This window comes from Channa argus, chromosome 12 (assembly GCF_033026475.1).
Source record: "Channa argus isolate prfri chromosome 12, Channa argus male v1.0, whole genome shotgun sequence".
Classification (NCBI taxonomy): domain Eukaryota; kingdom Metazoa; phylum Chordata; class Actinopteri; order Anabantiformes; family Channidae; genus Channa; species Channa argus.
In genome coordinates, this window is record NC_090208.1 from 13559296 (window position 1) to 13584659 (window position 25364).

The following is a 25364-nucleotide window of genomic DNA, read 5'->3' on the forward strand; positions in this document are numbered from 1 at the left end:
AACTGATTTATGAAAGACAAACACCATTTACTCGACATTTGCAGCACCCACAGGGGGAAATGTGTTTTCCTGTCACCTGACCGGCTCCAGCCTTGGTAACAGAAGTTACTGAGATGTTTAAACATCAGCACATCAGCAAGTATCTTATTCAGCGTGTCGACACAATAAAACAAGTCACATGGGTCAAAGCTCCAACTGTGCTGCCTGATGTTTGTGTCAGATTCAAAAAGTGAATGAGTGCATAAACATTGAAAATGTTGAAATTGTGAATACCTGACTGTAAGAGGTCAAATGCAGCCTACCCATCAATATGGGTTCGGACTGATGCCATCACCCCGAAAAGAAAATTACAGGGAACAATAAAAATGCTCCCTGTTCACTAAACAAACAGGCCTGATTCTAGTTTCAAAACTTGTTTCATTATAAATGTGTCACTGCCTGGAAGAATGCATTAGGATGGAGTAAAGACATGAGAAGGGAGAGATGCTGCAGAACTGAATGCACTGAGGTGGTGGTTGCCTTGTTTACAATTTCTGATCTGCACACAACAAAAAGCACAGATACTCAATTCACACTGTAAAATAATGCCCTGGCACATCTTCCCCTCACATTAATGACATCAGATAAGTCAGAACACTGCTTCGTGGTCACTCACAGGCTGTGGCCCCAACTCTAAAATCCCAACAAGGTCTCTCACATCTTCAGCTTCACGGTCTCATTCTAAACAAATATTAACAAAAAGAAAAAAACTGGCCTCACAAATGGAAACCTGCATTACTTGTGTGGTTATTGCTCACATAGTTCTGCATTTTACAAATAGCCGACAACAAATTTGAAACTTTATGCTGAATGCAGCACTACTGACTTTCTGAGGTTTAGTAAAAGAAATACATACAAACAAGAATAATAGAAAGAAATCTGCAAGAACTTACATGGTGCCTGCACATTCATTTGGGAGAGGTGTTTATTTTGATTGGTTACGAAACATAAATAACTATATATTATTAATATGTTGGAAGTTGAAACACCAAGGACTAAAACACACCCGCGTCCCTGGCTTTACAAAGTTATACAATATGAAAAATAGCTGTGTGCCCAGGGGGCGGGGCAGCAGTGGATGAGTTTTTTTTTGAGAACAACCCATGGGGCATCACTGAGAGCGAGAGCTGTGGCTGGACGACGCTCAACGCCTGGCAAACAGAGAAAGCATGACAAAACTATACAGGCTGTATTTTTATCCAACTGAAGGATCTTGAGATACACTTGATCAACAACCTGCAGTTAACCTCCAAACACCGTGTTAAGTGGGAATTTTCACGCGCGCCTCTCCATGTCGTCAGATTCGTAAATGAGCCGCGGAGACGCGCGTTTTTGATGGACCCTGCTGTCATTAGAGGACTGAATGCGAATTCATGCCAACAATCATCCAGTTCAGGATATACATACAAGGCGCAAAGAGTCGGGATGGATTCGCTTGACAGCGGCGGAATGGACGCATTCGCAGTGATCCATTTGAACTCCTCCTGGAGCCCGGACAGTGGATATTCTTTAGCAGCGATAGCCAGCATTGCTGCTCTTGTAAGTTTTCTCATTCTCTTTACTGTTGTCGGAAATATACTGGTGGTTATTGCTGTGTTGACGAGCAGGGCGCTCAAAGCTCCCCAGAACCTTTTCCTAGTGTCTCTGGCCACAGCGGACATACTGGTGGCCACTTTAGTGATGCCCTTTTCTCTAGCGAACGAACTCATGGGCTACTGGTATTTTGGAAAAGTTTGGTGCGGTATTTATCTGGCGTTGGATGTTTTATTTTGCACTTCGTCCATTGTGCATCTATGCGCAATAAGCCTGGATCGGTACTGGTCCGTTACGCAGGCTGTAGAGTACAACCTGAAGCGGACTCCCAAACGGGTCAAGTGCATCATCCTAATCGTGTGGCTTATATCTGCCTTTATCTCGTCTCCTCCGCTCATATCTATAGACAACAACAGTGAGATCAGCTCTCAGCCTCAGTGCGGGCTCAACGATGACACTTGGTACATCCTCTCCTCCAGCACAGCGTCCTTCTTCGCTCCCTGCTTAATCATGATCCTGGTCTACATCAGAATTTACCAGGTGGCCAAAACTAGAACCAGAACCATGTCGGGAAACAATCCCAGACCAGATGGCGTTACTCAAACTGAGAATGGTCTGAGCAAAGCCACCTCCCCATACCATGGCGAGAGAGAGAACGGTCACTGTCAGTGCCCGCCTACGCCCAGCCAACGCACCGTCACCACCGGGCCACAGACTGAGGCCGCTGACTTGGAAGAGAGCTCCTCCTCAGAGGGCAAAGGTCACAAACCTGAGCGCCTGGAGTCTCAGACAGAAAAGTCGACCAGTCCAAAGGAAGGATCCAAACACTCCACTCGCATCTCCAGAGTCAGTAATAAATCAATAGACCTTTTTGCCTCCAGGATGAAGCGACGCCGGAGCTCCTTAGCCAGAAAGAAGGTCTCTCAAGCCAGAGAAAAAAGATTTACATTCGTCCTGGCTGTGGTCATGGGGGTGTTTGTAGTTTGCTGGTTCCCCTTTTTCTTTAGCTATAGCCTTTACAGCGTGTGCAGGGACTCCTGTAAGATCCCCGACACACTCTTTAAATTCTTCTTCTGGATTGGCTACTGTAACAGTTCCCTCAACCCCGCCATCTACACCATCTTCAACCGGGACTTCAGACGTGCCTTCCAGAAGATCCTGTGCAAGTCATGGAAAAAGTCTTATTAGGTCTGATGCAGAACATTTACACCGTTGTGACAATCCTGAAGGAAATATTACGTGACTTGTCTATAACTGCCTCTTTTCACTCACTGTTGCATTTTTTTTGTCCTGTTTTACTTCAGTCGTGGCTGTGCACAACCTGATTCACCTCTTGGGTGTCTCCGGAAGCTTCAACAGCTTTCTTACAGCCCTTTCCCAATCTGATAAGTGAGCACCACTGTCTTTTTATTCCAACTAAAGTGTGCTGTTATAGTGAATCATCATCAATCAAGCTGTGTCGGATCAATCTGTTTGAGGGCACCAGGGGCAAATCTAAGCTGCTGGGTCACCTCAACCCCCCCTTATTTTCTCCAACTTTCTGTGCAGTTTATTTGATTTTTGTGCTAGAATGCTACATAGCCCAAGATCTGTTGTGCGGTATTTTGACTTAACATTAATTTAGAATTAATATTCAACATTTGTGCATAGGACAGATATGTTTTAAAACTTGACAAAGGGATTCTTTGGAACAGAGTCTTAAACAGCCATCATTGATAATACAACTATTATAATACTATGTATCTGGAGCAAACAGCTGGTTAGTTTGGCTTAGCATTAAGACTGGAGGTAGTGGAAAACTGCTTTCTTGGCTCATATGCCTGGTAGCACCTTATTTTTTCAATTAGTTTTATTTAATTGAAAAAAGACAAAATGACTAATGTTTTAGTCTCAGGAAAAGATGTGAACAGTGGACAGTTTATTATGTTACTTTCCCCTAAAACCAGTTATTACTGTTTTTGCACTTGTAGAGAACATAACAAAACATGTTAATTTAGCGATGCTGGTTTTTACCTTTGGACACACCGAGGATAACCGTCTCCCATGTTTCCTGTCATAATTCTAAGCTAAACTAACAGCTGCTTGATCCAGCCACATTTTACTGTACAGACATAAAACCAGTGTTGATCTGATCATTTAAATCAGCAGAAAAGCAAATAACCGTATTTTCCAAAATTATACCTTTAAAGTTCTATGAGAATAAAGAAAGACACCTTGAAGTCCTGTTTTTTGCATATTGTTTAAAAAAACAACAACTTTCAATTCACTTAGCACAGACCAATTCACATACAGTTAGCCAGTTTTTTTTTAAGGTGTTTTGTTTTGCCTCAAAATCCTTTTCAGAATTTAATAAAAAGGTGTATTATTAAAAGTAAGAAAAACTAATTTTTTCTTTATGATCTCCCCGATTTACCTTACTGTCTCTTTGTGAATCCCAGCCACCTAAACTCTGGCTCTAAACCTGTTTGAGTGAAGGAACAACAGTTTAGCCATTTGGCATTTTCTGCAGCTACTAGGAGGCTGCAAAATAAGCTGTAGGTATCAGCATGTTAAATCATCCCACAGCTGGTAAATAGCAAGCACAACAGCCGAATGACTCACTGATCTCTTAAAACTTTGAGGTGGCACAGAGAAGAGGTGATGCCGGAGCTTTTAAAGACAGTCACTGTGACAACATGCAAGCTATGTTAGTATTTTTCATTTAGTATTTGCATTTGTTTTCTACGAAACTACCTCTCTATTTTGTAGTATTGTTGTGGTATTAAAACATGGAGCCCTGTTGATGCTCACGCACATGTGCACCAAGTAGTTATCAATAAGTTATCAAATGTTGTTGCAGTTTTATGGTTTTAATTGCATAGCAGACATAGGGGCAAGAGATGACATTCACCTAATGCTTCAATCATAAGCCAAAATAAATTTTGTAAATCAGCTGGTAAATGTATGACATTTCCTTCACTTTCATATTCATTTAAAAGCTTACAGCTCTAGAATAATCAAGTATAGCGGTCTCTCTCTCTCAGTGGATGAATTGCCTTTCATCAAATTAAATTTTTGACAGATGTTAATGAAATCCTGCTCATCAGTTTGGTTTTAGCTCAAAGAAAAAAGTCCAAATTTATGCAAAGGGTGTGACATCCACGACTCAGTGTAAACAGTGAAGTGTCTTAATTTGGAGGGAAATATAAACTTCAGGGATTCAGGGTGACACGCTGTCACTGACAAAGTAAGGGTGGAAACATTTTCAGGTCCCCACAATTTTAAACTTTCTGCAGTTTGGACCGGGAAATTTATGAAGGTGCCACATTGGGGTCAAAAAAAAAGGGTTCAGTCCCTTTGGTGGAGTGTGGCAGTGCATGTTTCAGGGTGTTTGTGACCTTTCAGACCAGCAGGTTTGATGTTGGTTCTGGCTGCCTCATAATCTAATATTCCCCTGAGTACATGTGGGCAGGACTGAGGTGAAACTGAATTCCCTGCACCAAACTCTTGTTTTTTTTTTTCCACCTACTTCTCTGCTGTGGCTGAGTGTGCGCAGCCAAAAGCCATTTGTGACGGGCTTAAAAGTCCATCTGCTGTTGTTCCACCTGCTGTTCGCAGCCACCACATATTCATGTCCCAAAAAAGCAAAAGAAGCAACAGTATCCCAGTGTGATTGTTTGAAAAAATACATCTTTCTCCAAGAGCTTGAATCGATGATGGGAGAGTCGGACCACTGCAAAAAGTATTTCCCAAAACATCCCAAAGATTTTCAATGGGGTTTAAGTCTGGTCTCTGCAGTGGCCAATTCCCATTGGAAAATGATTCTCCCCGAAGCCCTCTTTCACAATTTGAGCCCAATAACCAGTGACATTTTCTTAAAATATGCTCATGCCATCAGGGAACAAAGAATCCATTGATGGAAAAACCTGATCATTCAATATATTCAGGGAGTCAGCTGAAAAACTTGTTGCCAGCTAAGAGATAATAATCACTGCAGTAATTATCTAATGGAAGGCTCTTACCTAATCACTTAGTTAAATCCAGGTATGACTTTTTTTTTTGGCTAGGCAGTATATTTTCCTAATACTAAATACTTTGCCATCATAGAAGCAGAATAAAATAAACTATTCCACAAGCCAAAAAAGTTCCTCTTACCCAACCAAAAATGTGTGTACACAAACATCAAAGAAAAGTGAATCAGATGTTTGTGTTGCTCTCCAGATTTATATGTTCGATAAGGTTTTCACTTGGATAAACAGGACATTCTCCCCTCAGCTTCTCACAGTGCAGTTTTAACAGGTTTTTGCGATCAATTGTTGTGACACAACAATAACTTTGCCAGCCGCTGAGATTTTATGACTTAAAAAGAAATAAAAAATCTCCAGACTGTAATTTTGTTTTTGTTAGCACTGAGAAGCCAATTTATAAAAAAGGTGAAGTTGATGTATTACTTTCCTGGCTTGAAATCTAGATCAAGTTGACACCTTTCATTTACCTTTTTGATGAAATTTGGTGAAACAGCATTTTGAAGAGTTTTCATGGCATTAGAACCTGTGAAGGTTACCAAAAGAACACAAAGTAGCCGAGCTAATTCATTAAGGAACCTGCGAGTCTGTTTGATATTTGAATATTTTTGCACGGCAAACCAAACAACAACGACAGACTGAGGCTAAAACAACTTCAGCTGTTTTTAGAGAATAATGTTGGTGCTGTGGATACAGTCAAATGCGCATGTTCTATAATGTTTGCAGAGAGACAGATTTTCATATTGGAATAAACGATCAGATAAAAATCACTCTGGCCACTTGGAGCCAGTAACACAAGCTGCAAACGCCTATGTATCACTTTGGAGTCATATTTATGACCACATAATGAATATAAGTTTACATGTTTTATGTGATAATTTCTTGGCCATGTTCACCAGAGAGTTGCAGAGAGTAAGCAGCCCTGTGTGACCTCTATTATTGTCATACTGTCTAAACTGTTTGCATGAGGCATTGTGAAGTCATACTGTTTTAATCAGCGCTGGGTTTATAAGAACCTTTTTACTGCTGAAAGTGTCTACAACAGTCTATAAAGTTGAAGAAAAATGCAGTCACAAGATAATTTCCTATCAAATTACAAGTAGCAATAATGATGTTTCAAATTCTAGTTATCGACTAGAGTGACTTTAATTCTACTCAAGAAATAAATTTGAATCAAATGTAAAATCAAATGTTGCATTGATGCATCATGGGAAATAATGTAATGTAATAACGTTCACAGGCAGACATCAGTTTGGTCACGCTGAGATGTATGGTCATAAGGTTTGTTCATCCATTGCAAAGAAGCAAACAAAAAGAGGAAAGAAATAACGTCTCCCAAAAAGAAGGAATACTAATCATCATCAAGAAATCATACCTGTGTTAAATTCTGTTTTCCTTTGAAATTGTGTTTTCTGACCACCACATAGCTGGAGTTTGGGGTGTATTTTTCTTTTGCTTATGGTATGGTGGCAAAAAGTGTGAGTATCACATAAAACACTTGGTTGGGGATTTGTCCGAGTGCAGGGTAAGTAAAAGGAGAAACCAATCGATGAAGAAATGGACTTCAGCTGAACACTGGCACTTTTCCTTATTGTGTATCTCTGGCAAGTTTGAGAATTATTCCATTAGGATGATGATGAAGCCTGGAGAGAAGTATGTTTGATTGACAGTGCCTCAGGCTTGTCTTGGTTATAACTGGCTTGTTCTGTCTCAGCACCCTCTCTAGGCTCCATCATGAAGAGCAAATTACAATTTAAGTGAAGAGATTTGTACAACTGACAAGATGCTGCTGAGTGAAACACAATCGCAGAGTTTAAAAAGTCCAACATCAGATTGCACACTATATCTATGTGCATCTGTCCAATAGACAGTTCCAACAGGAATTGATAACAACGAATTCAACCAACCCCTATTAATTATGTGGGACCTTGCAATTGAAAACATTATAAAAACATTGCAATAAGCATCACATTTTTCTTTATAAAAGCTGTTACATAATCTGGCACTTCTGAAGAGTCAAAAGTCACAAATAGCGTGTTTAGTTAGGATATGATTAGATAACTTTTCCAGTCACACCTTAATTTATACTAAAAGTCCAGTTTATTTATACAGGAACACTGCCTCTCTACTAACTCATGCTTTTTGTCTGGAAGGTAAACTCAAACCAAAAGATGCAATATATATATTTAAATATGCACATAAGCATTTAGCTGGTGGAATGTTGCATCAGATATAAAGGTTTTATTTTTAAACACTCACAAAACACACATTCATAACTAATTCAGATGTCTAGTTAGAGTCATTAGCATATTAAGTGTTTTTCAGTTCCTTTTCAGATGCACTTGTTGAAAATAGCATTCTTGTTTGAGAGTAAACACACAGTTGATTCTCACTTCTCTTCAATATGCTTTACTGAAAAAGCAGATGAGGTTTCCCATGTCATCATTACAGCTGGCAAATGTTGTGAAAGATGAAAGCGCTCTCCAGAGTCTTGTGGCTAGGACGCTGCCACACCTGACTGGCTCCAATTTTCTGCCAAACATCAGACCCCAGCAGTGAGGAAATATGGGCCAGCTGTCCCGAGATTGCGACAGCAATCCCATCCCAAAAGAGCCATTTGGTGGCTGAGCTCTGTAAGTTTTATCCAAATGTATGTGTTTACCTTGGAAAAACTTTGAACTGTGAATGTAGAAAAGCAGAAAGACTTAAATCATTTAAGAATTTTTACAGTGCCTGTAAAAAGAATCACCCCTTTGGAAGCTGAAACACTGAACTGTGGCCATGCATAGATATTCACCCCTTCGGCTTAGTGTTTGTAGATGTACTTTAGGCCTGCGTGAGTAGGTCTCAATCAGCTGTGCACATCTGGATACTGCAACGTTTCCATTCTTCCTTGCAAAACTCCTCTTTTCAAGTTCAACGACACATTCTCAATTGTACTGAGGTCTGGGGCTCTGACTCCGCGACTGTATAACGTTCGCTGCAGCCGCTAAGCATCAGTCCACAGTAACAGATCATAGCTGTTTGTAAAAACAATCTACCTGGTCTTGTTTCACAGGGGGGCAGTCTCTGCAGACTGCATCAGATTTTCTTCCAGAATTTCTCTACATTTTGTTGGATTTATTGTACTTCAACCTTCACAGGCTGCAGAGATACATGATGCTGCCACCACCATGGTGGGAATGGTTTGTTTGTGATGATGTGCAATTTGGTTTGCACAGAACATTTGCCTTTTGTCTGACAGCCAAAAAGCCACATTTTGGTCCCAACAGGCCATTTAACTTTTTAGCAGCTGACTTCAAAGTCTACCACACTCCTCCACTAGACCCCTGACTGTTACAGGATTTTATGTACCTCCCCTGACTTCTGCTGTTCAATAATCTTTTCACGGTCTTGATTGGAGTATTGTTTTGTCTTTATAGTGTGATTTTGGGCAGGATACTGGTTCACCGGTTACAGGTGTATTTCTACTACAGTCCTTTTAACACATTCACTGCACTCAAGGGGGATCAGGCCATTTGTGTGACTTCTGAAACCAGCTGGGATCACCAATGATTATTTAGGAGAGTTATTTTAAAAAGGAGTTGGAATTACTTTTAGTAATTCTAAAAAGTAATTACTTTTAATATTTAAATTACATCACTTTGTACAGATCTGTTGTCACTTTTCTGTTGATTGGTGTCAGAAAAGTTAAATTGATGATTATTCAATGTGATTAAAAAAAGAAATAAACTTAAGTATTAATACTTTTCATAGGCACTGTAAATAAGTTAAAGGCTTTTTAAGAAGATGTGGTGTCTCAAAATACAAATTATTATTATAAACTGATAAAAACATGTCATTAAAACGAGTTGTTCCTCTTCAGGAGATGCACCGAATCCTCACTACATCTTTAAACATTGTAATATTGGCTGATGTTTACAGTAGCTTATTATCCAATGTTTGATTACTATTTGATGCCGAATCAGCATCTGAGTATAATGACTCCTAAATCTACATTTCAACGTGTGATGAATTATCCCATTTGCTGACTTCATCCATTCATACATCACAGGGTACCTCGGTCGCAGTTCGCCAACACAGCTGAGCTCACAATTTGCTGCCTTAGCAGAAAGCAGGCTGTCCGTCACGTCAAAGCACTCAGAAATGAGAACATGAGAATGACTCTACTGGAAACAGACTGAACACCTTCTGCAGATTTTCTCTTCAACTTTCTTTCCTCTTTTTGAACTGGAGCTTTTGAACCCCACCCTCCTGAACTAAACACTGACCCTAACCCTGACTATGTGTAATACAGACAGCCGACTTTACAAATATTACAACAGATCAAAATAGCCGGATAACATGGCCTCTTTAAAATATTCATGTTGTTTTGTTGATGTCCACAAGACCTCCTGGTACCTTGACTGAGCCCTGAGCACATTAGAGTGAGAAAACAAGAACTTCAACACTGCATGATATCAACTGCACATTCTCTATAGAAGATCCTTCAGATCCTTGCAATATATAGTTTGGTGTTTTAAAAGGCTCAGTGACTTTTTGAAACCGCCAGGCACTCCAACATTCAGCAAGCATTGCTGAAACAGGAGTAAATGCTGCACTTGTTAGCAACTATTTTCTACTGTGCATTAGCATGCATTTGGTATTTTAGTGTGTAGTAACAGCAGCAAGATGGTGAATATGGGACTGAGTTAAAATAAACAACGGTGCCCATAATTATGGTTATGATGTAACATGACATTCAGTACAACAGTGCGATGCAATGATGTGCTTAATGGCTTTGGACAATGTTTGAGTTCTTTGACTTTGGCTTTAATACTTAAATTATTTAATCACTGGATAGATGGATTTGATTAAATTGTACAGGTGTGGCTAATGAGGTGGCCAGTGGGCCTTTACCGTAATTTTGATTCTTTACTTACAGGAAGTTAAAGACCTGGTGTGGAACTGTAAAAATATGAATAACATGTTTGGTTTTTGTGTCTTTGGCTGTTTGTTTAAAATGTCAAAACATCATTCGATGATGATGCGTCTACTTAACTAAAAGTATTAATAAGTTACTTAGTGTTAATTTTTACTTAGAGTAGCCTATTAAAAATAAAAGTATTGAAGAATACTTTTCCAGAATGTTTTATGATATCAGTGCATTGTAATTATTGATGCATTAATATGTAAACATCACTGTTGCAACCGTAAAGGTGGAGCTGATTTTAACTACTTTTCATATTGACATAATCATTATAAATCATTACAAACACAATTTATTAGCCACTTATATTTATGTTGTGTATCAACACCGAACAGTAACTAAAGCTGTCAATTAGATATACAGAGTAAATAGTACAATATTTCCCTCCAAATTTTAGTTGTCTAAATCGGAAATAATTCAGCTACTTTAAAAACTGTACTTGTGTGTAGTACTTGAGCCAATGTACTTCATTCCACCATCCCCAGACATTTTTTTCCTCAAGTGTAATTTCAATCAAAGCTACATTACAATTAACATGAGCTGGATTAAATTGAGCACTGAATCAATCTGTATCATAACGTTACAAATGTAGCTGAATTGTTTTTGTATCGAATTGTGGCCTATGTATTGAGAAAAGTATCAAATTATTTGAGCGGGCGAGAATTATTGTTGTTATTGTTGTGGTTGTCGTTGCTGTTGTTATTGTTGTATTTGTTTTTATTATAGCCGTACAGTACCATTTTATCACTACAACTAACAAAAGGTTACTTAATATTTACATTCACACTTTTTTATTATTTTGTGTTGATGGGGAATGGCAAGCTTGACTGAAGCCCTTAAACATCCCTAAAGTTATGTTTATTATTTTGTTTGCTCCAGTGAGTTAATCCAGCCTCGGGGAAGGCATGAAGGCAAATATTTAACCTAAGATTGACTTTTCTGCATCGCAAAGCCTATTGCAAAACCAGTTACAGCTGTTCAAATCCCATTATATATATTATAAGCAATTTTTCCATGGTAACGGTGTCCAACAATGTTGTGAGGGCTTTTTTGTCAAATCTAATTCATAATTATAATTACAGCCTGGAACTCAAAGCCTGAGGCACAGTGTAAATTTGCAGATAATTACTTGTGCAGGGGGTGAGAGGGCAGAGGAAACAAGATTTCATTTATTATCTCGTAATGTGAGTGTTTTATGTGCCCGAGTGTGTGCTTCCAAACGAGAGATACTGTGCTTGCTGTAAACCTGACAACAAATATTCAGCAATTAAGCTTGTGTGTTGCAAGTTTATCTTTACAGACTAGTCCAAGTAACAATATATATTCTTCATTTTAGACTCCATGTAATGTCTTAAAAACAAATAATTAGATATGGCTGCAGCAGCAATTCAACATGGACAATTAAAAAACACCTTTGCAATTATTTCATGTTTGCAAACTTGCATTTCACTTCTTACTTGTAATATGTAAATGTACTTAAAGTTGCAAATTAAAAATGCTGAACAATGCATTTATCAAGTTTACTGCTGTAGTTATAGTTAAAGTGGAACTAATCTCATCTCTAGTTGGATGGTTAAAAGGTATCATAATGAAACATATTTTAAATCAAAAAGGATCCTTTTTTTTGATGTTCACATCTCATTTATCTGGCAGCTGTAGCAAGGCAGTCGTCCACGGACCACAGGGTCAGTGGTTTGATCCCCGGTCCCAGCTACGTGTCGCAGTGTCCTTGGGCAAGACACTTAACCCCAAGTTGCTCCCGGTGGGTCAGTTGAGTGCCTTGCATGGCAGCTATCGCAATTGGTGCGTGCGAGTGTTTGTGTGAATGGCTGAATGAGAACCAACATTGTAAAGTGCTATATAAGTGGCCATTTACCATTTAACAGGGTAAAAGAGTGAAACAGGGTGACTCTGAAACTGCTTTTAGACAGAAAAGGTTGGCTTGTAGAGTATGTTTTAAAATGGTAAAGGTCACTGGAGGCTTTTTCAGTAAATATCTATTTAAATGTGGTCACAAAAGACTCTTCAATGACATGAGGGTCACTGATAGGTCAGTAAAAAGGTAGATGAGATTGAGTTTTATCGGTTCTCCTTGCCTGCTGCAGAATACAAAGTGAGCTAGATCATGTTCTTACCATTAAAGCAAACAGCCTTTAAAGCTGCTTCTGCATCCTTTGTAAAGTGAGTAACTGCAAAATCAGTAGCATCTGTCATAGCAGTTGAATGTAGGTCAGTGAAATCATTAGTTCTTTCATTTCACATCTGAACCTTGAGAGCTCAGACAGAGGGGTCCCTGTACTTAGGCATGCTCACCATGTTCAGGCTTCTCTTCCAAGGACACATGAGGGCTAAAGTACAAACGGGAATGTAAGGACAATGAGACGGAGATTGCTCTCTGTGCTAATGCACTTAGTGTTGAGTGGAAAGGTTATTGCCAGAGTTGAAACAATCAAGGTTGCAATCCTAAGCCAATTCGGTTGCAGGTGATGCCACGAATTCAATGACAAAGTTACTGAATCAGAAAATATCACCCAACAATTTAATTATCCAATTATGAAAATGAATCTTTAAAAGGATCACCACAATATATCACCATGGAAATGTACAGGAAGACAAGAAGCAAAATTGGGGAAAAGGTAGTTCTAAAAACCTTGGCTGTACATTTCTAGGCGTCTTGGGTGACCCCAAACGTGAGGAGAGAAGGTGACGTAGCACGCGACGCAGTATTTAACGATGTATTTTAATATTTTAACAGCATCGCAACCATGACATGACCACTTTTCCATGGGAACAAAAGCTCTGAGATGAACTGCAGAGAAAAACTGAACAATGTCCCGCTGTCGATCCTGCCAGGCCTTTCTCTCTCTGTCCCCCACACAGAGACTGAAGTCTTATCTTGCCCCAGCCGACAAAAGCCTAACTCTGGCTGCCACACAATGACTGTTTGATTACTGGATTAGTTTCAGCACCTGCAGGCCCACCGACTCGGCTTGGATGTCCTACTTTTGTGCCAGCAGAAGGACAGGGATTCCAAAAAAGGAGGAGGGTATGTACTGTTACAAAGAATAACACAATTACAATTAGTCTCGCAATTAATGAATGTTAATTCCCCAATCATGTCACCAATACAAGCTTCTTTGTTTCCCTTTTCAAACAACTGTTGACTTGTGTGTGCTCCATGTTTATCCAAGATTATTTCCAACACGTTTTGTCAAAGAAAATGTGTTGACTTGCGGGCAAATAAACTGCAAATGAGAAAAGGCGAGAGTCGGAAATCAGCAGGGAGTACAGAGGAAATATTGATTCAGCAGTTTTGCCAATTCACTGCTTTCTGGTTTAATGGGAACTCTGCTCAGGGCAGGTCTGGGATTTTCAGTTAATGGAGTACCTCATGCTTCATCCCGCACCACGCAGACGTCTGAGTGTTCATCTTCCATTAAGAATTATCACGAGTGAAACAACCACTCCACCCCAAATTGAATATGATGTCTTATATTACAGGCCAGGCCGTTAGGGAAATCAGCAGACTGAAGACTGAAGTCCCAACAAATCCACTTAAACTAAGTTTACTTCCCACATGATAAGCTTTCATTTAGAGTAGAGTAGTCTTCAGAAATTTGCATTCTAGTTTATCCCATACACACATCCACGAGGTCTTACTGTGATTTACTACTGACTGTAATGGTGATCCACATATGCCTCACAAAGCACATTATGTAATCAAGCTGTAGTAGCTGCACAGACAAGGCTGATGTGACCTCTAAGTTTTGTTAAGGCTTAAGCCCTCACAGTTTACAAAAGAAAAATTCTTGGAAAATTAGCTTCATCAGTTGAAATGTTAGTCAAACACAAACTGAACAAAGTGCCAGATTGTGTTTTGTTAAATATCGATTTTTGGATTGGTGACCTTGTTGTGACAGGTTAAATGTTACGTGTTAAATTGGGGCCTGCAGGCTGCTTTTTTGTTCTCACGTTACCCCGGTTTTTCACAACAGGTCCTCCTATAATGCCTGTACCCTCTCATGCAACCGACAGAAGGGAGCCCACCATGTAGGAAAGTTGGCATCTGTTAAGATGTTATCCCTTTAGGTCTATTTCACTCTCTTTCAATGGCACCAAAAAGAGCCTGTGTAAAACTGTGCAGACAACATGTTTTGGGTTTAGATTAAACATGGTTACTTTTTGATGTTAGGCATTCAGGAGGGCAGTTTCCTTTTCTTCAGGTAGTTTTAACCATTTGAATTCACATAAATATTCAGCTTCCTTAATAACATTACACATTTGATTCATATATGAAATGGCAAGCTGCATTATAAATTTTTTTTTTATTAATTATTAAATTAATTTTTATCACTAACTCATAAAGAGATTTTTAAAAACCTGATTACAAATATTCATTAATTAACTGCTCACAGTTTTTGAATCTGTACATTTTGAGTAAAGTGCTCCCTGTCATGGTGCCTCCTCCATGTCAACTTCTCAGTATATCACAATTCTGATTAATCATATTATAGTCTGGATTTTCTAGTAAGATCGTTGTCTGACTAAAACAAATGCTGTAGAGTTTGCAAACTGTGCAGGCTCTTGAGGGGTCAACACAACATATTTAGGTTTATTATGCAAATTTGGTTTAATGTAAAGAATAATTGGAACTCACTGTGAATTACTTACTAGTGGTCTGCACAATAATAAAAAGATTAATAAAAAGGATGGTGTTTTTATCAGTGTCAACTGTTATGATTGAGAAAGGTTCTTTCTTGAAATAGCAGGTGATCAAGACTCAATTCAAGGTCCATTTTTGCTATTGTTGTGGAGCCCATCGCCTTCTAAGAACAAACCATCCATTCAAGTTCAGTTCAAGTTTACCCTAAGTAATTAGATTACATTAGATTTGTCATAATTAAGGTCAAACGTGGCTGAAATGTTCATTTTGGCAAGCAAACGCTTTTGTTTTAATAGTCCATTCTGTTCCTGCTGCTATGGAGTCTGTTCGCTGGGCATTGGGAAAGACTGCATAACAATACGTGAAATGTGTGAATCACACAATAATGAAAGAGTGTGGAAAGTTCACAAAGATGTGAGGGCGACTCGTTTAAAAGATTTTGAGATTTCAACTTGAATCAATTCCATATTTTATTGCCATATAGCAAATTTTGAGTCTTTCATGCTTTTTCTTGGTGAACTATGGGATGTACAAATGCTAGTTCCACTGTACAGGTCCACTGAGTGTGTGACAGGGGTCATTAATGATACATATAATTAAATTCTTATATATATTCTGCTCATGCTAAATTTCAAATTTCGAGTCTATTCTGTCTCATATTGAGTAATATTCTAACGTATTTTTTTATTTTAGCTACATAAAAAAAAAAATTAATCCAGCCTTTCCTCCAAAGTTATGCATGTATTGTAATTCTATCTGCAGCATTTCCTCATTTCTCCCATGCTGTGGCACAAGGCAGGGGGGATAATAACTGTATTTCTGAATCTCTTTATGAGCAAAAAACAAAAAAAAAACACAATTGAAAAAACATTTTTTCTTCTAAATGTAACAGTTTTGGTACTTTTGATTAGCCGTCAGTCAGTGAACAATCCAAAGAGCCCCTGCTGCATGTTTCCCATTGCATACCAAATTTGTATTCATTACCCGCTGCCTTGTGAGTGCTCACACATTCACACTATTCCACCTGCAGACTGTGATGAATCATTGAATAAATGGCCAATTTCCCTGTTTGTGACATACGTTGTTTATTACAGGAAGCTTTTGATGTCTTAGATCCTGTTTTATACAAATTATATCAAAGACAAAGTGAAGTTTTGGTTGTAACGTAATGACATTAAATTGTACTTCTGTTCCTATGATAACTGTGCTGTGAGATTCACTAAATGACTGAATCAGACTCTGCGGGCCTTACTGGCTTTATACACCTCGCCCTTGACTTAAAAATATGACTTACATCCCCATATGTGAGAGAAAAAGACAACTTCATCAGGTAATTATTCTTTGCTGACACCCATTCTTTCTATAAATCTCAGAGAATAATTACAAATCTATGGCAATTTATATGTTGACTCCCATAAAGAAAGTTATCTAAAGCAGGAGCATACACAAGGCAGGCATTGGTCTTGTTAATGGGTCCATGGTCCCAGGCTGTTGTGTTTATCTACATTCCTCTGGGTCTCTGAACATATAAAGGTCACTTAGACACCAACCATCTTTGGGATCCGTTATCAGTGTACTGTATGGGCCTAACAACATGTTCAGGGTTTTTTGGTTTGTTTGTTGTTTTTTTTTTTTTACATTCTGAGTGATTTCAGGCTCAATTTCATCTCCATTCCAACTGCCTAAAGAGTGACATTTGGATCTAGTTTTAGGTTCAGGGACCAAAAGATTTTTGTTTTAGGTCACATGAAATACCTACTGTCTGCTAGAAATTAATACTACTGGTTCGCAAAGCTGGAAATTAGAAAATGTTCTGTGGTAACATCTGGTAATATCTAGGATATTTACAATATTCTTCTAAAGGAGTCAACAAAGTGCATATTTTCTGACGTAATAACAAATTTTAATAGAAGATCTGTTTCCAACAACCACAGCATTATTAAACGTGGAAGAAAAAGTGGGTAGGTAAAAAGCACCGCACGTTGATAGTTCAAAACACACACACACACACACACACACAAGTACAATTAACCACAAACACATAAATGTTGCAAAAAACATTTTCCACCCATTGTTCTTCACCAAGAAAACCATAGTAAGAATAGAGGAAAATCGATATCCACAACACACAGTAAGCAGCACCAACTGTGACTGAAATAAATATGGAAAAGTGTTTCAAAGTCTAATTAATGAAAATATAAATTTGTATTTAAAAAAAAAAAAGAACTGGGTTGAAATGTGAACCATTCGTCATGAGGGGAATTCATCAGTGCACAGTGAAAACATGGGGTGCTTTAAAAAGACAACAAACTCCATTGATGCTGCCTGGAATAGCTACAATGCACAACTCAAATCAGATTTTCTCCTTTTTAAAACCTCAGACATCCACTAAATTACTGCAGCAAAGTAGAAACCATTACAACAAAGTAATCCCCTTGAAAAATTGAAGAGAGCCTTAAACGGACGACAAAACAGCAGCTATTGTGTTACATTGCCGAGAGCCCAGACATGATCGAAATTACCCCCCGACGAAGACCATTCCTCCGCTGTGGATGATTAACTAATGAAATTGACTTGTCAATCAGCAGCAAAATTTAACTCTGCAAACCTTCCATTTCCTTTGAAAACTAACCCAGTTTTCTATGTGCAGTCCTCAAATTGAAGTGTTTCACACTTCAGAGGCAGAGAACATCCCTCTTTTAAGAGCTTTGTTGCTGTTCAGTGCAGGAAAGCCCATCGTCAGGGACTTTATATATTGCTTGCAGCCTCTGGGGAGCAGCTATCATTTCTGCAACTGCATCACTGCAAATCCCGATCCTCGCAGAGGGCTTCCTGCTGAGGTCAAGTCAGGGTTAGTTTAACCAGAAGAGATGGCTGATAGAGGGTAAAGCTTCTACATTAGAAACAGGAATATATTTACCATAGGGTTTGACATTCATTGGATTCTTTCTAGTGCTCACTGGTTTGGAGTTTTTGACTATGGGGCAGTTTAAGGAAATACTATGCTTCCTCCAGTGGCCTGTATTTGCAAAGTCCAACTCCATTGCACGTGATTAGTGCTTGTGCACCCATTTAAATTGCGACAGATGTAAAGAATACACTGAGTAACACTATCAGTGACCGTGCTAACATCCTGATACTTAGCAGGTACAAGGTTTACAATGTTCACCATCTTAGTTCAGACTTTTAACAGGCTAACATTTACCAAAGTTGACTCTTAGTGTGATATTTTTTATGATAAAATATTAAAAAATTAAACATAATGATCAACCAGTGTTCCTTGGCACACACTGTTAACACTTGTTGTTGCAATTATTCAGTGGCATATTATAAATGTACACCTTCTTTCATGCTGGTTTTATAGGAATCTTGTGCAAATTTTATAAACAGCTACAGTATAATAATCTTCCTTATTAAAATTGTTTCTGGTTTCCAAGGTCCATAAAATGAGAACCATGTCGCACAACTATAATTTGTGTGAGCTAAATTAAATGGGAATCTATTGAAGTTACAGCGTTGCGGATCATTTTGTTGTGTTTCCAGTGATCATCATTCATCATAAATTTAACTTGGAAGCAAATATGAACTTTGCAAATTTTTGCAGTTTTGGGCACAAATAATTTTAGATATCTCACTCCTGGTCTGTGAGATTCTGAGAAGAGCAGGCTGAGACTTTTTCTCAGAAGTTGATGACATCAGAAAAAAGTCTAAATGCTGTAACAAAATAAAACCAGCTGACAGGGGGTAAGTAGAGAGCAATATATGGCCTCTGTTTTATGTCCCTCAGCCTTGTAGAGACTCTGTTGGTGTATGTCAGCTGGCTGAATATTATGGTAAATAGGACAGGACATAGCCTTTTTAATTCATGTTCTAGTTCATATGATTTTAAATTTGAAAACTATTAGTTTATTTCGGATTCACTCAAATTATGAGTATAAAGCTGGTATCATCTCTCCACTGCAGCTCGATAGAAAAGAAAAGTTTGGAATTCATCCTAAAAATATTGTAAGTTGAATCAAATCCAATTTAATGTGGCTTATGGGCTGCTGCAATTATGAGTCTCATGTGAACTCTGAAGTGTTTGTTTTGCAAGGAACAAAGACTCTCAACCACGGTGCTTATTTCTTACAGCGTGTTGTGGATTGAAACATTTTTGACACTGTGGAAAGCAGAAAAAAGTTTAACGAGGAACATCATTCACTCAGTATTCTATTAAGACCAACTTGAAAGATCCCGAACTACAGTATTCCTTTAAGATATTTCCAGCAAAGCTAAAGTGATGCTGCTGAGAAATATTTTATTTATCACCAACACACAGTGAATGGTAAACATCAGGCTATTAGTGAGAGTTCTTCAGAATAAAAAAAAAAGCATGTCCTCATTTTCACATTTTCCAGTGCACACACAGTGTACAATCTCATGGATGGGAATCAATTAGAGAAGAGGCACAGCTGCCCACGTCTGTGCTAACAGGAGGAGCTTCAATAGTGCAGTAGAGCAACAAGATGTGACAAGTCTTTTATGTGGATGCAACTATCAAATATCTCAGTAGGAAGGAGTTTATAATGTTTTGTTACATGTTGGATTTCATAAGACCTTCAGCACCTTTACAATCAAAAATGTACCGATTCCATTATTCCTTTCCCAGTTCATTAATCCTAATGTGATTGGTGTTATCCATTCCGACACACAGCACACTGCTGCTGCAAGCAGGGCAGGAACATCTAGTTAGCGTCTGTGATTAAGTCTTGGTGAGTGACAGGTACGCTGGACACCTGTGGCCTCACTGCACTGCACAGAGCCAGGTGGAGGAGCGTGCACTTGTGCAGCTGGCAGAATACCTCTCTCCATTAGCAAGGCGAAGCTCAGAGTCAGAGCACAGTCAGTGCTGAGAGCCAGGACTCCATCTGGGAGGCTGATAAGGAGGTAAAGGGCGCTGTGGTATTGTGCTCTCTGAAGATCAAGAGTGAAGGAAACTGAACCACTGACAAGTCTTCAGTTTAGCTCCTCTGGATGCCAAATACAAGAATGATGGATTATCTGCCTGGCTTTTAATAGGAATTGAAAACTTCATGAAAATAAAAAAAAAATAGGTGCAATGTTCTCTGCCAGGATGAATTAAAGCTGTACTATTTAATTTTATTCATATTTTTATAGAAATATGCTCGAGAAATGCTCTTAATGTGACAAGATGTGTCAAAAGCCTCTATCACCAGAGACTCAATAAACAGCCTGACAGCACTGACAGATATTCATTTCATTTGAGCAACACCTACACTTCTAAGCAAAGAATTCAAATTATTGTTGTCTAACAGGTAACTTCTGCTGAAATTTGATGAAGTATTGTAATTTTATAATCACTACTACCATAAGGAGTTTGTGGATTGATTTTAAGTCTCATGCTACCACTAGCTTTATTTTTCAGAACTGCATATTAAGTATGCAAATAACACATATTTCTAAATTCAGGTTATTTTCCAAAAGGATAAGCCTTAATATCCATTTTTTCATCTCATTCTTAAAATGCATGATTTTAAAGATTTTAGGTTGGTTCAAACTGGTAGCCAAATAGCTAACATTATAGGGCTAATCATTTGTTTTTTATTATGTCTTAGGTCTATAATTTCTAGAAATGATGTATCTAACTGATCTAATAAATACATTCATATAAATGAAAAATGTTGTTTGTGGTTAGTATTAGAAAAATGTTTAATGATGAGCAATACAAATGACCTGAAAAAAAAAAAAGACTTCTGTTGACAGAGAGAAAGAGGACTCCATGTCCCTCTGCAAAATGTCAAGGATAACACAACATCTTAGTTCAGGTCCTTCAATCACAAAAGGTCTGCCCGAAAATACCATTTAAACAAGAAAATATTAATATGTGTATCTCAGGGCCAACACAGACAGACAACCATTCACACTCACAATCACACCTACAGGAAATTTACATTCACCAATTAACCTAACACGAACGTCTTTGGACTGCGGGAAGAAACACACACAAGCACGGAGACAACATGCGCAACTCCACACAGCAAGGTCATAGCCAGGTGTGGATTGGAACCAAGGACCTTCCGGCTGTAAAGCGGCAGTGCTAACCACTCCACCACCGTGCTGCCCAATTCAGAAGGTCTTGGTTTGTAAAATTGGTTGTACACACTGTGTGAGTCATACATTTAGAGAATGGAAAGTCTGCTAAAGCTTTTCTGTGGAGTTCTGTACTTAATGCGTCTCTGTCTTGTTAAATGTGATGTTTTGCATTAGAGAATGAAATGATTTTCTAATGCACGATGGTGCCTGGGATGCTGAGAATACGGGACAGCTGGAAGCAATGCAAATGACGGCGTCTAACTGGAATCCCAGGAAACTGCCTCCTTGCACAGCCTGTGCTGCCCTCACACTGATTTTAAAAGTCCTGTTGATACAAAAGCCCAGTAATACTAATTTGCATCACGATGAAAGTGTTTCACTCTTACAAAAGATAGCCTTATGCAATTATTCAGCTTTTCCTTTTCCCTCGGCACAAGAACCCCCTGACAGGTAATATTCTCCATCTAAGATCCTCTGAAAGACTAATTTAATTTCATAGGCTGTGAAGAGAAAAAGCAAGCTGTGTGCGAGCGACGGAGCCCTCTCTCTCCTAATGAATTAAGATGTACATTATGCACAAGGAGCTAGGCACAGCCTCTATTTCAGACATGCACTCACTGTTTTTTCCAGCCTGCCTTGCATAATTGTCTTAATTTTCAAGCCAGGCAGTTGTTAATACTCTTGAGGAAAATGCTAGTCTATTTCATATCCAGAGTTCAGTAGATTTCAGTGACAGCTCAGGCCCAAGATACTAGCTCTTAATTTAACCTTGTCACGGTGGTAATGTGCAACTCTCACCGGTTCAACTTAGAGACGACAACACTGACCTCAAGTGATGCAGGACATGAATTATACATCACTGATTCTGCAGAAACAGTCATCAGCAGTCTCCAAAATCTTCTTATGTAAAGTATTTTGTCCTTTTAATTTGGTTCAAGCTCTTCATTAGTGAGCTTCAGATGCTGAGTTGTGGCTGAAATCGCTGGGGAGGAGGCAAACAAGTGCAACTTAAGTTCTCATGTTTTACTGCGAGGGTACTGTAGAGCATGCATTCATCTGATGCTGTCCAAGTGTCCCCCTCATAACACACACAAACACACACACACACCCGCACAAACACACCTGGCAAAGTACAACAGTGGGCTGACCACCATGTGGACATGTTGAAGACTGACAGTTCTGCAAGCAATAAAAACCTTGTCCTGCTTTATGGCCATTTTAATGTTTGTGCTATGAGAGGTATGTTTTTGGCAATGACACAACAGTAAGGTGTTTTTGTTATTTTGTCCACCAATGAAACAACATAGGAGAGACAATAAAACAGATCCTAAAGCTTAAAAATTAAAATTATTAGCCTAAATATGTAGTTTGGACTACTACTTCTACAGACAGGTGTTAGGTTACTGCTTATTTTGGATCACTTTTATAATAAAAAAAAGGGGGTGGACAAAATAATAGAAACACCTGTCGGTATAATGCAGCTGCACAAACCACATTTAAAAAAAAAACACATCACTTCTTCAAAACACTGAACAAAACCTAAACCTTATTCACCTTCCTGAAGGGAAGCTTAACTAGGACTGTTGTATCGGTTAAACATGGCGCACCAATAGTCACAACCGAGCATATAGAAATAATGTGTTTATATGAATTTGTCAGATTGTAATTTCACAATATGTGGTTATATTACAGAACTAGAAATATGTTGTACTACAGTACAACTGGAATATACAATACATTAAGAGTAATTAGTAAATTAAAATGACATCTGAACAAATTAACTAGCTAACGCTTATTATAATTGCTAGTTATTAATGCTAATTCATAAATTTTAGTCCATAATTTTGTCATTCTAATCTTAACTACTGATCTCTACCAAGCTGATGCAAAATGAGACACTTCTAGTCCCAAATGAGGCTTATTAATTATTTTACCAAAGATGGAGATTTATTTTACATTATCTTATTAATCTTATAGTATGAATAGTTTATCTTAAGTTAATCTGTTGTTGTAATCACTGTGTAGTGAATTTTCTGGGAGGACTGTTCTGTATTACATGTCTATTTTTTCTTTTTATTATATGTACCCAAACATAAAATCAACAATCACAATTCCGGGTTATAGCAAATATTACAGAAATTCTTAAATAATAAGAACTTTAGTAATGTCTACATTATTTGAGGGATACAATAACAGCAAATGTCTTAAACTATCTGTCTGAATCCATCATGTCCAATGTGCGATGAGTCACATGTAACCTTCATTATAGATTTAATATTCGTCCATGTCTGGCTCCTTTTGTGGAAGAGGGGCTAACTGGACAGAATCACACAGGTTCATTGGTAGCTGACTCCCTAGACATGACAGGGATGTGACTAAGTGTTACACTGCCATCAAGTGACAAAGGACTGATGTTACAAACGGGAAGAGTCCCAGTCCCAGTTAGATCCCAAACCCCTGGAGTAGAGTCTGGTTACTATGCTTCCTATAGATGTGTTCATTTTACTTTAATGTGACCTAACATTCACTCTAACTAGTTTTGTCTTATGATGCTTAACCTGATACCGACCAGGGTAACTATCTACTTACTTCTGTCTATGAATGTTGTGAACAAATGTTTACCCTTAACCAATAGTCTTTATTGCCTACTGCTGTATGAACACGGAGTAATTTCTCTGACATGTTTAAAATAAATTATGTCTTACAAAATGTTTCAAATTGTTCAAAATTTATTGTAGCTCGAAGACAAGTTTCTAACGTGATTGTTTATGTTTTAAGATAACTGTAAAAAGTCCAACATTAAGCAGAAACTAACAACAGACCTATTATGTCATTTGGCTGGAGTTTTGCTAATTACATTTGAAACTTCACATAAGATATGTTTAGTTTGTGCCATCAAGATAACATAGAAGTAAAGTGAAAATCATTTTCTCTTTTTAAAAATTATTTCCATAATGTACAGTAGCTTTTAACCTTATATTCCACTAACAAAAGTAGCAGACATTCACAAACTCAATATTTGACCACATTCTTTAATCAAGTCCAGATTGTAGCATCTAAAATCATCTGTACGGATTCAAAGAGAGAGGGGCTGTGTCTGCGTGGTGAGTGAATAGGGAATAGTGAGCAGGGGGTGAGATTTTGGGCACAGCCAATGACCTTCAGTCTATCCATTATCTAAACCATTTAGTCAGAGGGTAAGAGGTCATCTACACTCTGGACATGTCATTGGTCCATCATAAGACTTTCCTGCAGTGGGAGGAAACAGGACTTGAGGACCCCCACTGAACCAGTGAACTTCCAGCTGCGTGTGGTAAGTAGCCCAACTCCACCACCGTCCATTCAAATTTTTTACAATAATTTTTTTGGAAAACTAACATTCATATCCACATCTCTCTGTTACTTAAAGATGTTGTCAAAGAAAAATCCAAGAGACGGGAAAAAAATATTTTATTTATCTTCCCTGCATTTCTGTCCCCTCTGGTGTTGGAAGAAGTATTGGATATGAGATTTATTACTTCAGTAAAAGTCCTGCATTGTAAACTTTTCTAAAATAAAAGTACAAAGACATTTATATATACTGCAAGTTAAAAGTAAAAGTTATGCCGAATGATACCCACTTTTCAAGTGTAAATACCAATGATTTTGCAAAAGGTAAAGCAAATTTTGCCATTTCACAGTGATGGGGGTTAATCCATTATAACACACCAACATTTATTTACGTCTGTATGGTGACTAGGGCTGTCAAAGACATGTAATGGAATAAAAAAATACAATATTTCCGTCTGAAAAAGAGTGGAGCAGAAGTAAAATAACTGAATTGTGCTGCCATCTGTTGGTTGGGGACGGTGGTTTGAGTTGGTATACTGGATTTTAAAAGTGTACAAATGTGCTCTCTTCACACACAAATTTACTGTTGATTTGTAATAATGGCTTTCAGCTGTATTCATGTTCCTTTGGCTTATTAAACTTTCCTAATCATCACTTATTACGCAGGCACACACCAAATTCATCACACACACATTAAGTGATATGAACCAGAAAAACACTGATCACGAACAGC

General features: G+C 38.2%; 1 protein-coding gene and 1 long non-coding RNA gene across 2 annotated transcripts in view; one reads left to right on the plus strand and one right to left on the minus strand.

Annotated features, from left to right (window-relative positions):
* The window catches only part of LOC137138185 (uncharacterized), a 94056-nt gene that overhangs the window by 32114 nt on the left and 36578 nt on the right, over positions 1 to 25364 (minus strand). The window lies entirely within an intron of this gene.
* Positions 1145 to 12053, plus strand: LOC137138249 (alpha-2 adrenergic receptor). The gene has a single exon (XM_067525292.1). The coding sequence runs from the start codon at positions 1375 to 1377 to the stop codon at positions 2758 to 2760; it is 1386 nt and encodes a 461-aa protein (XP_067381393.1). The 5' UTR covers positions 1145 to 1374; the 3' UTR covers positions 2761 to 12053.

Excerpts from the sequence above, each read along its gene's own strand:
- LOC137138249 (XM_067525292.1), top strand. The coding sequence starts at position 1,375 with ATGGACCCTGCTGTCATTAGAGGACTGAATGCGAATTCATGCCAACAA.